We start from the raw sequence: 15,783 nt of genomic DNA, 5'->3' as shown, positions 1-15,783 counted from the left end.
AAAAATCATGTGAGAATAATAATTACATTAAATTGTACTGTATATGTAGTGCCTTGCCATAGGTTTCAGAGCCTTGCACAGTTTTTGCACTTTGTTGTTTTAAAACGTAAATCTTCAAAGCAGAATGCAAAAAAGTCAGTAATTAATATGACAGGAAAATGGAAAATATTCAAACCCTTTCCTGCGGCAAACCTTCATTAATTTCGGTGCACGAGATGACCTTAATGAGGCACAAAATGAGTTGAGTGACCTCTGTCTTTCGTACTGTAATAATAGTTCACATGATTTCAGGGTACGTATATCTATATCTATGAGCTCCATAGTCTACAAATTTGTGCCAGATATACCATTTCAAGGCAAACACAGATTACACATTAAAATGAGTTTTGTTTAGAATATACATGTACATGTTAACATGCTTGGGTCAGTGGTGTGTGTGTGTGTGGGATGAAAAGGTTGAGAAACACTTGTATAGATTTTTTTTTCTCATAAATCAGCTCTCAAAGCTTGAATGCTGTTAGAATGCAGAATTCCAGATGTGGCTGGGAGATTGTGCCTGAGCTATCACTCCTCTCACTGTAGCACCGTCATCTTCAATGAGGTGAAGTATGTTCAGACGCCTGCAGAACTGCTCCACATCGAGAAAGCAGCGAAGGGGAGGGCAGACGTCGTGCTCGCTCACGTCGTGGCCCTGGGAATACCTGGTACGTTTGCTCATGTGATAATAAAACATGAGTCATGTTTACAGTCAAATAGTCTGAGTAGAAAAACCAGTGTAAGTCTCCCTGGGTTACAAAGAAATGTATGTTGTTATTATTATTGTACTGCTCTTTGGATTTTTTTTATTGCTCTTTCTGTGTGTAGTTTTGAGGTGATTGTTGTACTGACTCACTTCAATCCTCCATTAATAGAAATTTTATTATGTTATTTTTTTTGCTCCTATATGGCTAATTTATCCTATAGCCAACTTATTTTTTTAATAACTTGAGCAGAAAGAAATTCAGACACCTGAACACAGTCAAGTGTTACCTCAATAAATACTTTTTTAGAATTCTGGGTATCCCTCATTTCTCAACTTTCATTTCTCAGTCCCCTTAGTTGTTTTTATTGTGCTTGCAATGTCCCTGTTACCATGGGAAATACCCCAGGATTTCTGCCTGGTTTCAATGAAATTCATGTGCAAAAATGCTACAGCTCCACAAAGGTGTGAAGTCTTCCTGTTCACCCTTTCTTGCCTCAGATTTTGAAACAAGTGGTGGAATGTTTGGAGTGCTCATATATTGTTTAGGTTTTGAGGCCTTTTGCATTAAGGACTACAAAACCTCCTCTGACAAAGATAAGAATTTGGTATAAATATGCACTTTTGTTTTGTTATTCATCTTATTGGAAGGAGCTGTTTTTTTGTCATGATTTCAGAGCACAGGGCTGTGATGGAGACTGCTTTTGTCTATGGGGCCAAGTATCAGTTTGTGCTGACAACAGGAGGCAAAGTGCTGGAGCACTTGGGGTGAGTCGGCAGCAAGGACAGTGTGACTTGGCAAAAGTATTCAGCTAATCCTTTTTTGTTGGGAGGACATGTAGGAATTAAAAATTTGTCATCTCTTAGGGTTTGGATTGAATGAACACACTGATATCCTTTTGTTGCTTTGTTAGTTAGGCAGCTTTTTGTGTGTTGTCTCTTACCTTCATCTTTTGAGATGCCCTTGCCCCTCTGGAGCCTTTGTAATCATGTTCTGGTTCGCGCAGAGTGAAGGATCCTGCTTCTCTCCCAGCCGGCCTGTGGTTCCTGCACTGTAAGGCCGTGGCTCACAGGTCCGAGGGCTGTGACCGCACTGCCCTGAGGAGGCCCCTGACCACCATCAACATTTACACCTTTCTTCAGCTCATGGAGGCTCCGCTTGTGGTAACCACTCTGGCTTCAACATTTTCTTTCATTCACAGGTTCTGGTTTTGTGTACTGTTCTGTTCTGGTTTTGTTGTGTTCTTTGTGTGTTCTGGACTGCGAGTAACTCTTCCACTTATATTATTATTATTGTATCATTCGTAACCCTGTCTCTGTGTTGTCTGTGTTACGCTGCTGTTGCACTGCAATTTCCCTCATAGGATCAATAAAGTGTCTGTCTGTCTGTCTGTCTGTCTGTCTGTCTGTCTGTCTGTCTGTCTGTCTGTCTGTCTGTCTGTCTGTCTGTCTGTCTGTGTCAAAACAGTAAATTTTTCTCTGGTTTTAAAAATGAGTGGAGCAGGGCCAACATATTCTAGGCTTCACCTCCCTCTTGTGTCCAAGACCAGAATTGCATTTTGTTTTCTGTTTCTGTTCCTGAACTGGGCCACAATGCAAAAGTGATCTTAAATGTAATTTGAATAAGAAACAAGCAGATTGCAGTGCTGTAAGTCATTTAATTGTCCTTGTATGGAATTAATACACATTTGTTTTGGCCTTATCATTTTACTGGCGTTAAGGTTATTAATTATTGTAATCACTTTGTGTTTTGAAAGGATTTCTTTTCTGAATCTCGTTAAAAAGACACTACCATGTCTAAATTGAATGAAAATGCAAAACAGCCCAACAGTTGTGGCGCTAAATACAGATGAAAGGACGGAAAAGGGCCCTTCCTACCTTTGAAAGAAACGATGAAAGCCATTTGTTTAAGCGTCCGTGGTTAAAGTAGTTCACTGCACTGCCGTTAACCTGCCTTTGTACCTGCCAGACAGAGGCGTCTGTGGAGCCATCCCAGGTCAGGACAGTGCACAGCCGCCTCCACACCCCACTGCTGTTCGTCTTCACTCAGCGAGAGACCCTTGACCTGGACAGGAACACTGCCCTCTCCCTCGCCCGGCGGCTGAGGGGACAGGCTGGCCTCATCCTCCTGCACAGGTTTGTGTGTCTGCTGGAGCAGGGCATTACCCAGTGCATGAGATTGGAATTGTAATTAAGTCTTTAGTTTAGTTTCTATAGTTCTGTACCTTTTGCGCCACATTTACTGTACGTATTCAGTAATTCAGGCCGAGGTCATGAGAAGGAGTTAAAAATAGTCTACTGGGGATAGATCTTCTGCTGTATAAGTTAGCAAATTGTTCTAATTATCAGAGTCAGTGGAGATTTAATATTTTCATTTTGTGCTTTTGGCTCAGGACAACAAATTAATCTTGAAAACATGGTGAAGTGACAGATTCCTTTCCTGTCTTGCACAGTGAATCGTTTTCTTTGTTGGCTCAGGTACCTCAAGCTGCTTGTTCAGTTATAAACATTAATCACTTCTGTCAGAACCAATGTAGACTTCTCCTTTAAAACCACTGTCCGAATAATACATTACGTGTAGAATCCCGTAATGTCTTGAGGGTTATTGTGTATGAATGGTGTTGACTGATACAGTAAAATCTTTTGCTTCCCTGTCTCTTATGAGATGTGGGGGGGGGGGTGAAAGATCTGTATTCAAAACCTTGTGGCTGTGATCATTTTCATAGTCAAATAATGTTAATTTTCTTAGACCTCCCACTTGCAGTGTAAATTGAAAGGGAAACGTGCATTACAGCACAAATCAGTGCAGAAGTGGTGTGATGTAACTGCTGTTTAACGTCACAGTTTATCTTCCTCAATCTTTGGGACAGGGATAACCCAGCAGTGAACATCCCTGTGGAGTATAATGTGGCATACCGGGTGCCCGGAGAGGTGAGTCACCTGACAGCTCGCACTGACATGAAACATATTGGAGACACAAGAGGAGCGATTGACAGTAGGTCGCAATTACTGAAACTACAGGTGGATTTTTGTCCCTAATCAGGGTTCCCCTGTCGAGTATCTGACTTTGAAGAACTTAGATGAAGCTGTGAGAATTTTCCAAGAACAAAACCCGCTGGAAGAGGAAGAGGAGGGGGAAGATGAGGAAGAACAACATTGGTCTGTTTTAGGTAAAATATCTGTATATAAAATATTAAGTCAGGTGGGTACCTGCGTCAGTATGCGTAGGCTGCAAAGGAACAAGTAATAGGTTTATTCCATCCTGAAACAGAGAAGAAAGAAAACATTCATCATGGAATAAACCTATTACTTGTCCCTATAAAATATTAAGCAGCTTTTTGCAATTATGTGCATTCACCCTCCTTGGACTTTTTCACATTTTACTGTGTTATAATATAGAATCACAATGTACAGTATTTATATGGGACTTTTCGCCATTGATCGTCTCAAAATGTTCTGTAATATCAAAGTGAAAATACAATTTTACAGATCCTCCACCGTAAATTAATTATTGATATAAAACAGAAAACAAGTGGTTGCATAAGTATTGACCTTCTTTACTATGTCACGCTTAAATGGGCTGTGGTGCAACCAAATGTCTTTAAAGGTTGCATTATTTGTTGAATGGGGTCCACGTGTCCAATTAGGGTATTTCACATGAATTCAGGATAAATACTGTATACCTGTCTCTGGGAGGTCCCACAGTTGATTAGTACAGCTCCCAACAGAAGCTACATCATGAAGACAAATGAACTTTCAAAGTAAATCTGGGATAGGGTTATTGAAAAACACCGATCAGGGGAAGAGTATAAGAAAATTTCCAAGGCATTACATATCCCCCAAAGTACAGTAAAGTCCATTATAAAGAAATATAGAAAATTTGGAACAACTTTGAAACTGTGGAAACACAGGGTGTCTTCAAATTCTAAGTATCGCGGTGAGAAGAGCACTAGTCAGGGAGGCCATCACGAGGCCTGTGACAACTCTAAAGGAATTACAGTCTTCCATGGCTGAGATGGGAGAAGCGTTGCATATGACAATTGAGACAATAAACTCACATCAGATGTTGACTACACTTTTCCGGAAGGCGTGTGGGAGACTCTGAAACCAAGTGGAAGGTGATTCTATGTTCTGACGAGACCAAACTTAGTGCTAATTTTTGCTCCAATGTAACGGTGATCATCATCCTGAGAACACCATCCCTACCGCGAAGCATGGTGGTGGCAGTATACATTATGATTCCATATTGTAACACAATAAAAATGTAAAAAAGTCCAAGGGGCTGAATACTTTTGATAGCTACTGTACATACGACGATCAGTCGCTCCGTTGACACAGGAGACTTCCTGTTTTGTACAATAGATTACATAATGATCACAAGTATTATAAGAACGTCTTCTTGTATATTAAAGAACCTTATGGTATGTTTTGATTGCAATAAAGTTTGGAAAGAAATCCAACAGGAAACCAATAAAAACTTTTAGCAGTCTTAATAATGTATTTTAACATGTTTTCAGTGAGAAGTATTTAGAAATGCAGCACAAATTGTGAAAGAAATGCATACAAAATTGTTCAATATACCGTTTTGCAGTATATTCACAAGGGTTCAAAGATTAAATACATGTACTGTAGCTTGTGACAGTGCTAATTGTCTCCCACTTACATACTTTGGCAAAAAATATTTGAAAAGGCTTGTAAGAAATATATGGAGCATCCAAACAAACTCATGACTTATAACTGCAACAAATTCACAAAGTTATCAGGAAATTGACCATCTTTTATAGCAGACACAGGTAAATGCGTATGGTGACTGACATTTGCCATTAACAGGGCTGCTTCTGCTGTGAAAATTGATGCTGGAAGAAATTTTACATCTGTAAAATGGTTTAATATTAATACCAAAGAATGGCATTATTCAAATGATGTTTTCTTTTCTTTGCCACATTTGACTTTTTTTTTGTAGAGTACTGAGGATTAATTTGTGTACATTTTCATTTTCCTCAGACATTTTGGATGATGAGGTAGCAGAATCCGTTTACAGAGACAGAGACTTGGAGCTAAACTTTGATCTGGTCCCAGAACTGACTGCGGAAACAATCAGCACTGCAGTAGCTGGAAATGGCCACACGGTGGTGATCTTCTATACTAGTTGTAAGTAATCTAGCATAAGCACTGGCATGTATTTTGCTTTACAGGGAAGGCTCTGAAAGGATGTAAGATTATGTTAATTAAAGGATCTGCTTTTAATCCATCAGATACACTATTGTGCTGCGAAGTCATGCTTATAAACTTCTGTATGCCATTGGCAAATAGGGTTAAAGTTTGTCAAGACAGAAACTGATGTTGTGAGGCACTGAAGTTGTGGAAAAATTAACATGCATCAGATTTTAAGATTAAGTGGGATCCTGTGTAAAACTATTTGTGTGGATAGACTAAATTTATACCGCTCAAAAACATTTATTGAAAGCAGAAATAGAATAACAAATATAAAAAGCACCTATATAGTAAACACAAAAACCTAAAATGTAATTTTTGTGAGTGGGGAAAAAAGAACACTAGTCATACTTTTCTGTGTTCATTTTTATTTTGATGTCCGCCAACATCAGCTTCTTGTGACTTGTGACTTGTTCACAAGATTTTCAGCAGATTCCTCAGATCCTGACTGTCTGAAGCTCATGGAGCAGTGATGGTCTGATACATAAGCATGTTTTAGAGGTGTGGTGCTGTAGACTTTCACAAAGAAAACACATGCATTTAATATCATATTTCTGCATTAAAAAGACTCAAGCTACCCTGTGACCCTGTATTGCATAAAGCGGTTACAAAATGGATGGATGGCCGATAATGTGGTCAAATATGACCAAAACGTTAACTGGAAAATAATATTTTCTTTTGTCCTGCAGGGGATGCTGTGTCCATGGCTTTTATGCGGTCTTATCTTGAGGTAGCTAACATGCTGAAAGGTATGGGTTTTGTTAGCGTTGCTGTGGAAAATAGCTGTTGTGTAATCTAAGATTAAGTTTTTTACTGAACAGGTGGATTTATTTGACACTTCAGGGTTACTTGTCACCACTGTTAAGCTCATTTGGTTTTTACTATCTATTATTGAAAAGGTTTTCCACACAATTCAAACAAAGTTTTAATCAGATCCAGGGACATTTTATTTACAGTGAACATTCATTTCTAATATCTGATTCTTACAGCCTTGACACGTCTTTGGAGAGCACCTTCTAGCTAAGCTCTTTAAGTTGAATTTAAATTTTATATATACAGTAGCACTTTTCTGGACACTCCACTCAAAGCGCTTTCCAGGTAATGGCGGTCCCCTCCACCACCACAAAATGTGCAGCCCCACCTGGATGATACGATGGCAGCCAAAGTGCGCCACACACCAGCTGTCAGTGGAGAGCTTCAGTGCCCTGATGGTTGTGAGTTGCAAGGTGAAAAAGTCTATATTTCATAGTCTTTCTCTCCTCTCACTCACTCCTGGCTTCCATTTGCCAGTGTCGGGTTGAGGAAAACACTCAGATGTTTAGCATCTCAAGGTCAATTTTCATCTCTTTACGAAGAACCTCAGACATGTCTCATCTTCTTTGTCTTTATTGGCAGCCTTTGGTTTCCTCCAGTTCCTTGGAGACAAACTGGCTACATTCCTTTTTACGTTATTAAATATTGCATATACTGTATTGCATATTTTATTTGTCCTGTCTCCTTCCATTTGTCTTACTAGCTGAACCTGTTGAAGATTTTAAGGACTTGGAGTCCTGGAACGTTCAGATTTTGCGACCTTAAAGTGATCTGTCTGCCACCCTCATGGTGCTACATTTATATCTATTGACTTTATAATGTTTATCCATCCATTTTCTAGCTGGAGCCGACAGGCGCAAGGCAAGATACACCCTGGATGGGACATCAGAGCATTGCAGGGCAGACACACAGACACACACACGCACACACTCACACCCGGTAGCAGATTAACCTTCCTGTGTGTTTTTGGACTGTGGGAGGAAACCAGGGCTGTGTTTTGTGTGTTGGATTGGTATTTATAGAGGTAGGGAAGCTACAGGAGTTATTTAAACAGGTCGTCTTGTTTTATCATTAAAAATGAAGAAGGACCTCTTGACATGATTATGCAACAGGGTTATCACATTTTTGTCATTGAACAGGAACCAGTTGAAGGCAAAAATGCCTTTAAGTAGTGGATGGACCGAGTTAGTACAGAATGTGGGATGATTCTATTTAATAAGTTATGCTTTTGAGTGTTTGTCTGAGCTGTTAAGACATAGTATGTCCTTAGTATTCTTATATCCTTCAGTTTATCATTTTTACACCTACTTGAAGAGTGGCTTTAAATATCTTCAAAGATATTAAAAGGCGATGACTTACTTTAAATGCTTTCTCAAAGTCATTGTATGCTGGTGTGAGATATTGTCAAAATAAAGTGTTTGATCCTGCAATTTCAGCAATTACAAAGCAACTTTAAATATTTATTTTATAAGTAGATAGACAAATATTTTTGGTGTTATGCAAACCCCCCATTTCCATGGATCTTGCACAACCCATTTCTGAAAAACAATACGCACAGACTTGCTGTAAAGGCTATAGTGAGCCTGTCAATATTTAAGTTAAAAGACAAAAACAACATAATGGTACTTGAATTGCACCCTGCATAAGTAAATTCCTCGGTTTCTTGTTTTGACCTTTGTTTTGAGTTGTTAGGCAAGTTGTGGAGTTTTGGTTAAGTACACTGCATAACAGGAAATAGTTCTTGATAGAGGATATTGAATTTGTCTGTCTACATATTGGGGGAAAACTGCTGTTTGCATAGTTGGCTCACAACTATCACAACACAATGGTTATATTTTGGAGGCATTTCTACTTTATTAGTAACAGTAAGGTAAATAATAGTTATTTTACACTTGGAAGGACATGTACAGTATAGATTTACCATTAAATTGTACCTAGGAAAAATGTCAGTTATACCTTGTGACAGTAATTAAATTAATAAATTAAATTATAATTTAACGAATAATAATGATTATTTCTATTTGAATTAACACCATTAAAGGCCCTGATCAGTGTAATACACTGGATATATATGCTGGTTTTGTTTAATACTCCTAATATGCATAACACTACACGACTACTGAATTTATTTTAAAACAAGCTTTATTTTATTCTAATGTGCAACAGTTGTATTGACTGTTCCATGTATTGAACTGGCAATTGCTTTCAGCTTTGCTTGGCTACAGTTCTTGTAGCAGCATGAGGGGGATTGGGTCAGTTCTTTCCATTTGCCATGTCAGGCCATCTGCTGTTTCTCCCACTGTGAGCCCCACAGTTCCCACAGCAGACTGCTGGGTTAAGGGACTGGGAAGAGATGTAGCTCTCCCTGATTGTCCTGCACACTTATCCAGAAGGTTCCAGAGGTTGCTGTTGCTGGATAAGCTGACAATTTGCTGATTGATGGCAGGTGTGACCTGCGGTTTGAGAATTCCAGTAATCTCTGGAATATAGAGTTCAGCCTGCTCTGTGAATTGCCTTTACCATTAAAGCCAGTCAGGACCTCTTTTTCAGGATGTTTTAATTTAACTCTGAGACGTTTTTGAGACTGGGAACCGAAGGAACGTCTGGCTCAAGCCACCCAGCCATGATGATACCCTGGCTTCTTTCAGGAAATGGCTGGATAAAGCCTCCGTTCAATTAGCTTCTAATGACTGAATGGGTCACATAGCTTCCTCTCATTTGTACTGTTCATATCCTGGTTTAGTGTATAGTGTTTTAATAATTTGGAGGAGTCTGTTTTTATAGACATCATTTTATAGACATATAGACATAACACTAATAAATGGGAAATCACCTCAGTTGTATTTGTGCAAAGGTGATACAGCGTAACCAGTAACTGGGAATATGCTATTGATCACAGTTTTTAAGGCTCCTACAATATTTTGGTTGGGATTTAATGGGGTTGTTGGCAACACTTCAGGTCTCTGGTGTTTGTTTTTTAAATCGGTGGAAAATGTCAACCTAGTAAACTCCTTGTAGGATGAACTTGATGAGAGCCTGTGGCCTGATGGCTTGTGGTTCAAAGCAGGGACATGCCTGTCCTAGTATTTTTGCTTTGCTTGGCTAGAGTTAGTGCAACAGCATGGAAGGGATTCTTTCCATATGTGACCTGATGGTGGTCAGATCATAACAGGCCAAGTGCTTGTGGCCTTGAGTGCAGAGTTAAAACTGTCCTGAGGTTCATAAGCTTCCTGAACAGCACGTAGCCCTGTTTTCAGGCAAACTCCTGTAGAACAGAGAATCCTCTGCAGGGTCTGTAATGATTTTCAGTCATAAGCCCAGTCATTCAGTTCTGTTTTTCCAAGCTGAATCTGTGGATGATCCTGTGGTATTTTTTTCAAAGCCTCAAACCTTAAGACTGACATAACACTTTGATAAGACCCTGATTGTAAATGTTTACACCAGAATAAACGTCCTTTAAAAATGACATTATTAAATGGGGGCTTTTCATTACAATTTTACAGAGCCAGTGCACCTCTGTCTGTGATAATACTTCTTACAATGATGACTTTAATTAGCCAGGTACTGGATTCATGCTGAATGAATTTGATTTTAGCTCACATTTGACATTGATAGCCCAATAAACAATATAGGTCTTGTTAAGGATGGACTCAAGACATTTCATCTGTTTATGAATTTGAACAATTCATAAGAACATCTGAAGTCTAATAGTAAAATGCTCATAATAGCACATAAAGAAATGCAAGGATTGGTGAAATGTTATTTTCTAAAAGTCGGTACTATATTACTTTTTTGAAGTATGTGCTTTGTGGTGAATAACTGTTCCATTTGGAAAACGGCACTCTCCAGGCTTTTATTGAACGTACGCTGAAAAAGAGAGTAAGTGATATGTGGTTATGATTACTATTATGGAAATCCCGCAGTTGTCTCCATCTGATATTATCACTGGAATCTAATTTCCGTTCATTGCTATCTAAACATAATTTTCTCGTTATAGTTTCTGATTATTTTTTTTAATCCATCAGGGTTCTGAACTTTTTTAATGCGATATAAACCTCATTTAGGAGGGTGGAACTGTGCATTTATTAGTTTTCTCTATTAAAAATGATTAATGATGTTTTCACATGGGCAGATGCAAGTACTGTATATCTGTGCAAAAAGTTTGAAAACTTGTATTAGACCATATTTAACAAGGGAAAAGGAGATCATGTATGATATGGAATGTGTACACTGATTATTATATTTTTTTGTTGACGCCTCTTGACAATGCAGGGAAAAACCCTAGGCTCACACGTCACAAGAACATTTTGCTGCCCTTTATATCTGTAGGACATTAAAAAGATGGAGTTTTTAACCCATGTTACAGGCAGAAAGATAAATTAAAGAATACCCATTTAATAAACATGCGCGAATGGGGGGGAAAAAAACCCTTTGATAAGACTTTTCCAGTCTCAGTCCAAATAAGATAAGGAGAGAAAGAATCTAATGTTTGACCTTATCTTTGTATTCCCATGTGTGAAGCATTTCATGTTATTTTTTTTAGAATATTCAAAATTGCATAATATAGGCTGTGTTTCCCATCTTGCTTGTTTGGTAGTTGTTTATTGGTGGAGGGGAGTCCCCATTACTTGTAAAGCGCTTTGAGTGGAGTGTCCAGAAAAGCGCTATATAAGTGTAAGCTATTATTATTATTATTATTATTATTATTATTATTATTATTATTATTATTATTATTATTATTATTATTAATTATTTAGCAATGTAAATCCATATCGTTGTCCAGCCTTTTCACAAAGTACCCCAGAGTTTGGCTCTTAACCAGTTTTCAGATATCCAGTACTATTCGTAGAAAGATGATTTTTATTACCCTTTCATTTCCACTTGTTATATCAGGTCCTTTTTCCCACTACGGAGTGTGAAATATTGTAGTTCCCAGGGTTAACTCTTTCTGTTCCCTGTAGAATTGTATGTACATTGATTAGTCTCTTTGGTTCTAGACTGGATTTAGTTCTCTTCTTTATTGTGGTTCTACTTATTTGTCTAGAAATGTTCTCTGAATAGGGCAAATACATCTATTAGGAATTTATTTCCCATAAGAATTAATGTAATTAAGGGGAAAAACATTCCAAGGAGCTCTTTAACTTGCTTTTGCTATGAATATCAGGGATTTTTTATGTGGTCATAGTATAATGGTTTGTCAGGGTCTACATTGTTATTAAACTATATATGTACAGTACCATTTGACATGCCTAGCAACCAAAGTATTCGTATGTAGAGTAAACATCTCTTCTCTTCAAAAAGATTTGTACATATTTCCAACAGCAGATAATAAGGACCCACTGTAGTTCAGAAGAAAGAGCAATAACATTCCCTATTGACGAATGAATGTAACGATGACAAGTAGCAAAATCATTCTAAAATAAATCAATGCCACAATGTTAAAAATGGCAAACACCAAGGAAAAGAATAGCTAAAGAATTAGCTTGGATAAATTAGTTGATAATGTACAAATATCTTGAAGACAGAAATCTGATAACTCACTTACTGAGAATTCCCCCTTTAATCAAAACACAAACACACCTGATGGAACCGGATGGAAAAGAAAGAACCTGCCCAAGATTAAATCATGAATTTAAATGTCTGCTTAAATGAATATGAAACCCTATTCCTATAGCATGTGGATTCAACAGTTGGGAAATTATGCTCTTCTTTTTTCTCTCATCTGAGACCCCTGTTTTGTCTCTGTTTACAGTGTCCTGTTTATCCTGACTTTGAGGTCTACCTTGTCCTGTGTCCCATCCCCATAAGATAGGGAGGTCATTGTTAAATATTGATGTTCTGACGTAATGATATAATAGAGAATTAGTGTAGCCTGAGAGAACTGTTCTTGATCATCTGTATCTTTGGCAGTGTTTACTGCCTCAGGGACCCCAGACAGCTGCATGAACACATAAGCCTTGCCCATTATATCATCTATTTCGAATGGGGTGTGTGACAGGCCCCAACCTAAATGAGGTGGATCAAGGGGACTAAGAATATTCAAACTTATATTGGCTTCAGAAAACATGGTGAAAGGAGTATTTATTGTGAAAAAAATCTCCGCTGGTACGCATAGGCTTGGTGTTCAAAAGCTTAGTCACCAACTAACACCGTGTAGCCCTTCATGTAGCAAACATTCCTAATCGCACCCACATGAGAAAGTGTGTTTTAACTCTTCACCAGAAGTCTATTAATATTCTCCCAGTGCACTTATTTACTGAGATTAAAGACTTTTGGCGGTCTCCTGTGCCATGTTGGCTATTAATGTCTTTACTGACCCAGACTACCCCAGGCTGCTTTTCTTGAGAACGTCAAACAGTTAGCTAATTCCCAAACCACAGCAGTACTTTTTTTTTTTGCCTCCATGGTGGTATCTCTTTCTGCAATTCTAATATCTTTTTCAGCTATCCCTGCAGTTCTATGTCCTCTTGGGGTCTTTCATGCTGTATGTGTAGTGCTCATTTCCATTAAAACGTTTTTCTTGGAGTTACTTTTGTTTAAGGGGTACATTTGTTTTGACCCTTAACAATCTGCAATGTATAACCATTCTTCCACTGAAGAAGGCCCCACAGCCAAAACACTGTGTTTCTTTTACTTTCCTTTCAGCTTGGAATAAACCCTTATCATATCCATCCTTTCCTGTTTATATGCAAGCTCTGCCTCATTCCTTCAAAAAAAGTGTAATCCCTAATTTTTGACTCGGGCTTTGAGGATGTCAAAGTATACAGTATATTGAAAGGCACCATATTATGATGAAGGGTCAAAAAGGTTTCTATCACATCTGTGCCCTTAATTGTATCCTGGTATCCTTAAAAAGTGTAGGTCAATAAAGACATCTCCCTAAGTGAGTGCTTTTATAAACTGGGCTCGTGAAGGTTAGGAAGCAATAAAACATTAGATAAAATTAGATAAAAGATATGTGGAATTGGAAAGATGGAATGAAATTCAGTATAGTAAAATAAAAAGGTAGCTATCATTAATCCATGCTATTAGTGAATGACTTGACTTGTGGTTTTGTGTTTCCAGATGTGACAGGTGTGCAGCTGGCCCGTGTGGACTGTGGAGAGTGGACAGATGTGTGCAGCAATCAGAATGTCTCACATTTTCCGACAGTGAAGCTGTTCCACCCCAGTGAACTGCCACAGCTTTACAGAGGCATGCTGGGAACTGAGAGTCTTTACAGGTTCATAATGCTGTGAGTCAAGATTATCATTCTCTTCTGTTAGCTACAGAGGAATCAATTACAGATCACTTTACTGTTATTTTGCACTCTTATTTGTATTTAGTTTATGGTACTCCTTATGTATTTCTTGATAATGTTGTTTTCTAAAGGTCACTTAAACACTCCAAATCCTTTTCACATATTTACAGGTTACTATGGCGTGGATTTAATTACATCTTTCGGCTTCCTGGCAAGCAGAAGTTAAATGCTGCCCTAATACATGAAAGCAGTTTTCCTATACATGGAAAAGCTGCCTTGAAGTACTTGATTTGGAACTGGTCATTAAAGATTTTTTTTTAAAACCAGATTTTGGTTAAAAAGGAGAATCAGCAATTTCATGACAATTGAAATTGTATAATTAGGTTGACCAATAGTACATAAACTTTGGAAATAAAGAGGTCTAGGTACACAAAAGCAAGACAAAAACAGCAACCAATGCTGCTTCTACCAATAAGGCTGGTAGTGTTTTGGGTCTAAGGTTTTTGAGTGGTCGTTCATTCACTTGTGCTTTAAGTTAAGTCCTGTTTTCTGAAAGTACTACACATATTGTGCACATGCCTATTCTTTTACATGTAAAGAGTTACAGAACTCGTTTGTGGTTTTATTTCTTGTTGTCTTAAATTTGTTGCAGCTGTCCATTGTTAACTTTGTGTGTCAGACAGTCCACACAAATTGTAGTCTTCACACTGACCAAATTCTGCTGGTACTATCTGCAATACATTAACATTCTCCCGAGCCATGTCTTCATAATGACGGTGCTTTCTTGGATGGAAGCTCACTTTGTGGTATCTGAGTCTCATACAAATACAATAATTTCATTCAGTCCCATTTCCTGACTATTGTGTTGTGAAAATGAGGAAAATTACCATTGCGGGGTGGTGGCTTTGTGGCTAAGGATCTGCACCTGTGGCTGGAAAGTTGCCGGTTCCCGGCAGAGGAATCCTACTCCATTGGTCCCCTGAGCAAGGCCATTAACCCCAGCTGCTCCAGGTGTGCTGTATAAATGGCTGACCCTGTGCTCTGACCTCAAGCTTCTCTCTCCCCGTCTGTGTGTCTCATGGAGAGCAAGCTGGGGTATGCGAAGACAAATTCCAAATACAAAAAATTGTATATGGCCAATAAAGTGATCTTATCTTATTGCTGAAACTGAGCAACCACTGGACCAGTAGTGAAATTGAGCTCTTTGTTTTTCTGTTGTACAGCATTTATTTAATGAAATTATACAGTACCTAACCACTGGAGTGTTCATTAAAATAAAATTACACCCAGCCACCGGGGTGTGAATAAAATTAAAGCTGTATTGTAACTGTCCAACAGCACAAGTTAACATTCTGACTAATAAATAAGCCCTAAGGGATCTAAAACGGAATTCCTCCGAGTCTTTACTATAAAGTGTAGTTTCTTAAAACTGAAAAGTAGTATTTTCAATATGTTTACATTTATTAGATGAGACATTGCATTTATTTTGCTTCTAATTCCCTGGAGATTTTCAAACAAGATCAGGCCCAATTATTTGTAATTATACAATCGGAGGGTATGTAAAAATCCCATTGCTCTCCCACTTAATTTTAATTGCAGTTAAGATAATCATAGTTAAATTCTGTTTCTCCACAGAGTAGTGTCCTTGTGGTGACATGCAGTATTTCTCAAAATGCAACACCCATAGGGGGTACAAAGACGTGCTTTGTTCTGCATATCCATTTTTATCCATTGGGTCGACACCTTTGTCCATAATGGAGAAAAAAAATACATAGTA

The 15,783-nt window shown here is 38.2% G+C and overlaps 1 protein-coding gene across 1 annotated transcript in view; it reads left to right on the top strand.

Annotated features, from left to right (window-relative positions):
* Positions 1-15,783, top strand: part of txndc16 (thioredoxin domain containing 16) — a 70,772-nt gene that overhangs the window by 4,061 nt on the left and 50,928 nt on the right. The window contains exons 6-14 of the mRNA XM_088648300.1: positions 583-704; positions 1,417-1,507; positions 1,747-1,903; positions 2,709-2,875; positions 3,610-3,670; positions 3,783-3,909; positions 5,744-5,890; positions 6,643-6,702; positions 13,832-14,000. Of these exons, the coding sequence (XP_088504426.1) occupies positions 583-704; positions 1,417-1,507; positions 1,747-1,903; positions 2,709-2,875; positions 3,610-3,670; positions 3,783-3,909; positions 5,744-5,890; positions 6,643-6,702; positions 13,832-14,000 (1,101 nt within the window). The remainder of the gene's footprint in view (positions 1-582; positions 705-1,416; positions 1,508-1,746; positions 1,904-2,708; positions 2,876-3,609; positions 3,671-3,782; positions 3,910-5,743; positions 5,891-6,642; positions 6,703-13,831; positions 14,001-15,783) is intronic.

Source organism: Lepisosteus platostomus, chromosome 10, assembly GCF_059453375.1.
Source record: "Lepisosteus platostomus isolate fLepPlt1 chromosome 10, fLepPlt1.hap1, whole genome shotgun sequence".
Lineage (NCBI taxonomy): Eukaryota > Metazoa > Chordata > Actinopteri > Semionotiformes > Lepisosteidae > Lepisosteus > Lepisosteus platostomus.
This window is presented reverse-complemented; position numbering and strand designations above follow the sequence as displayed.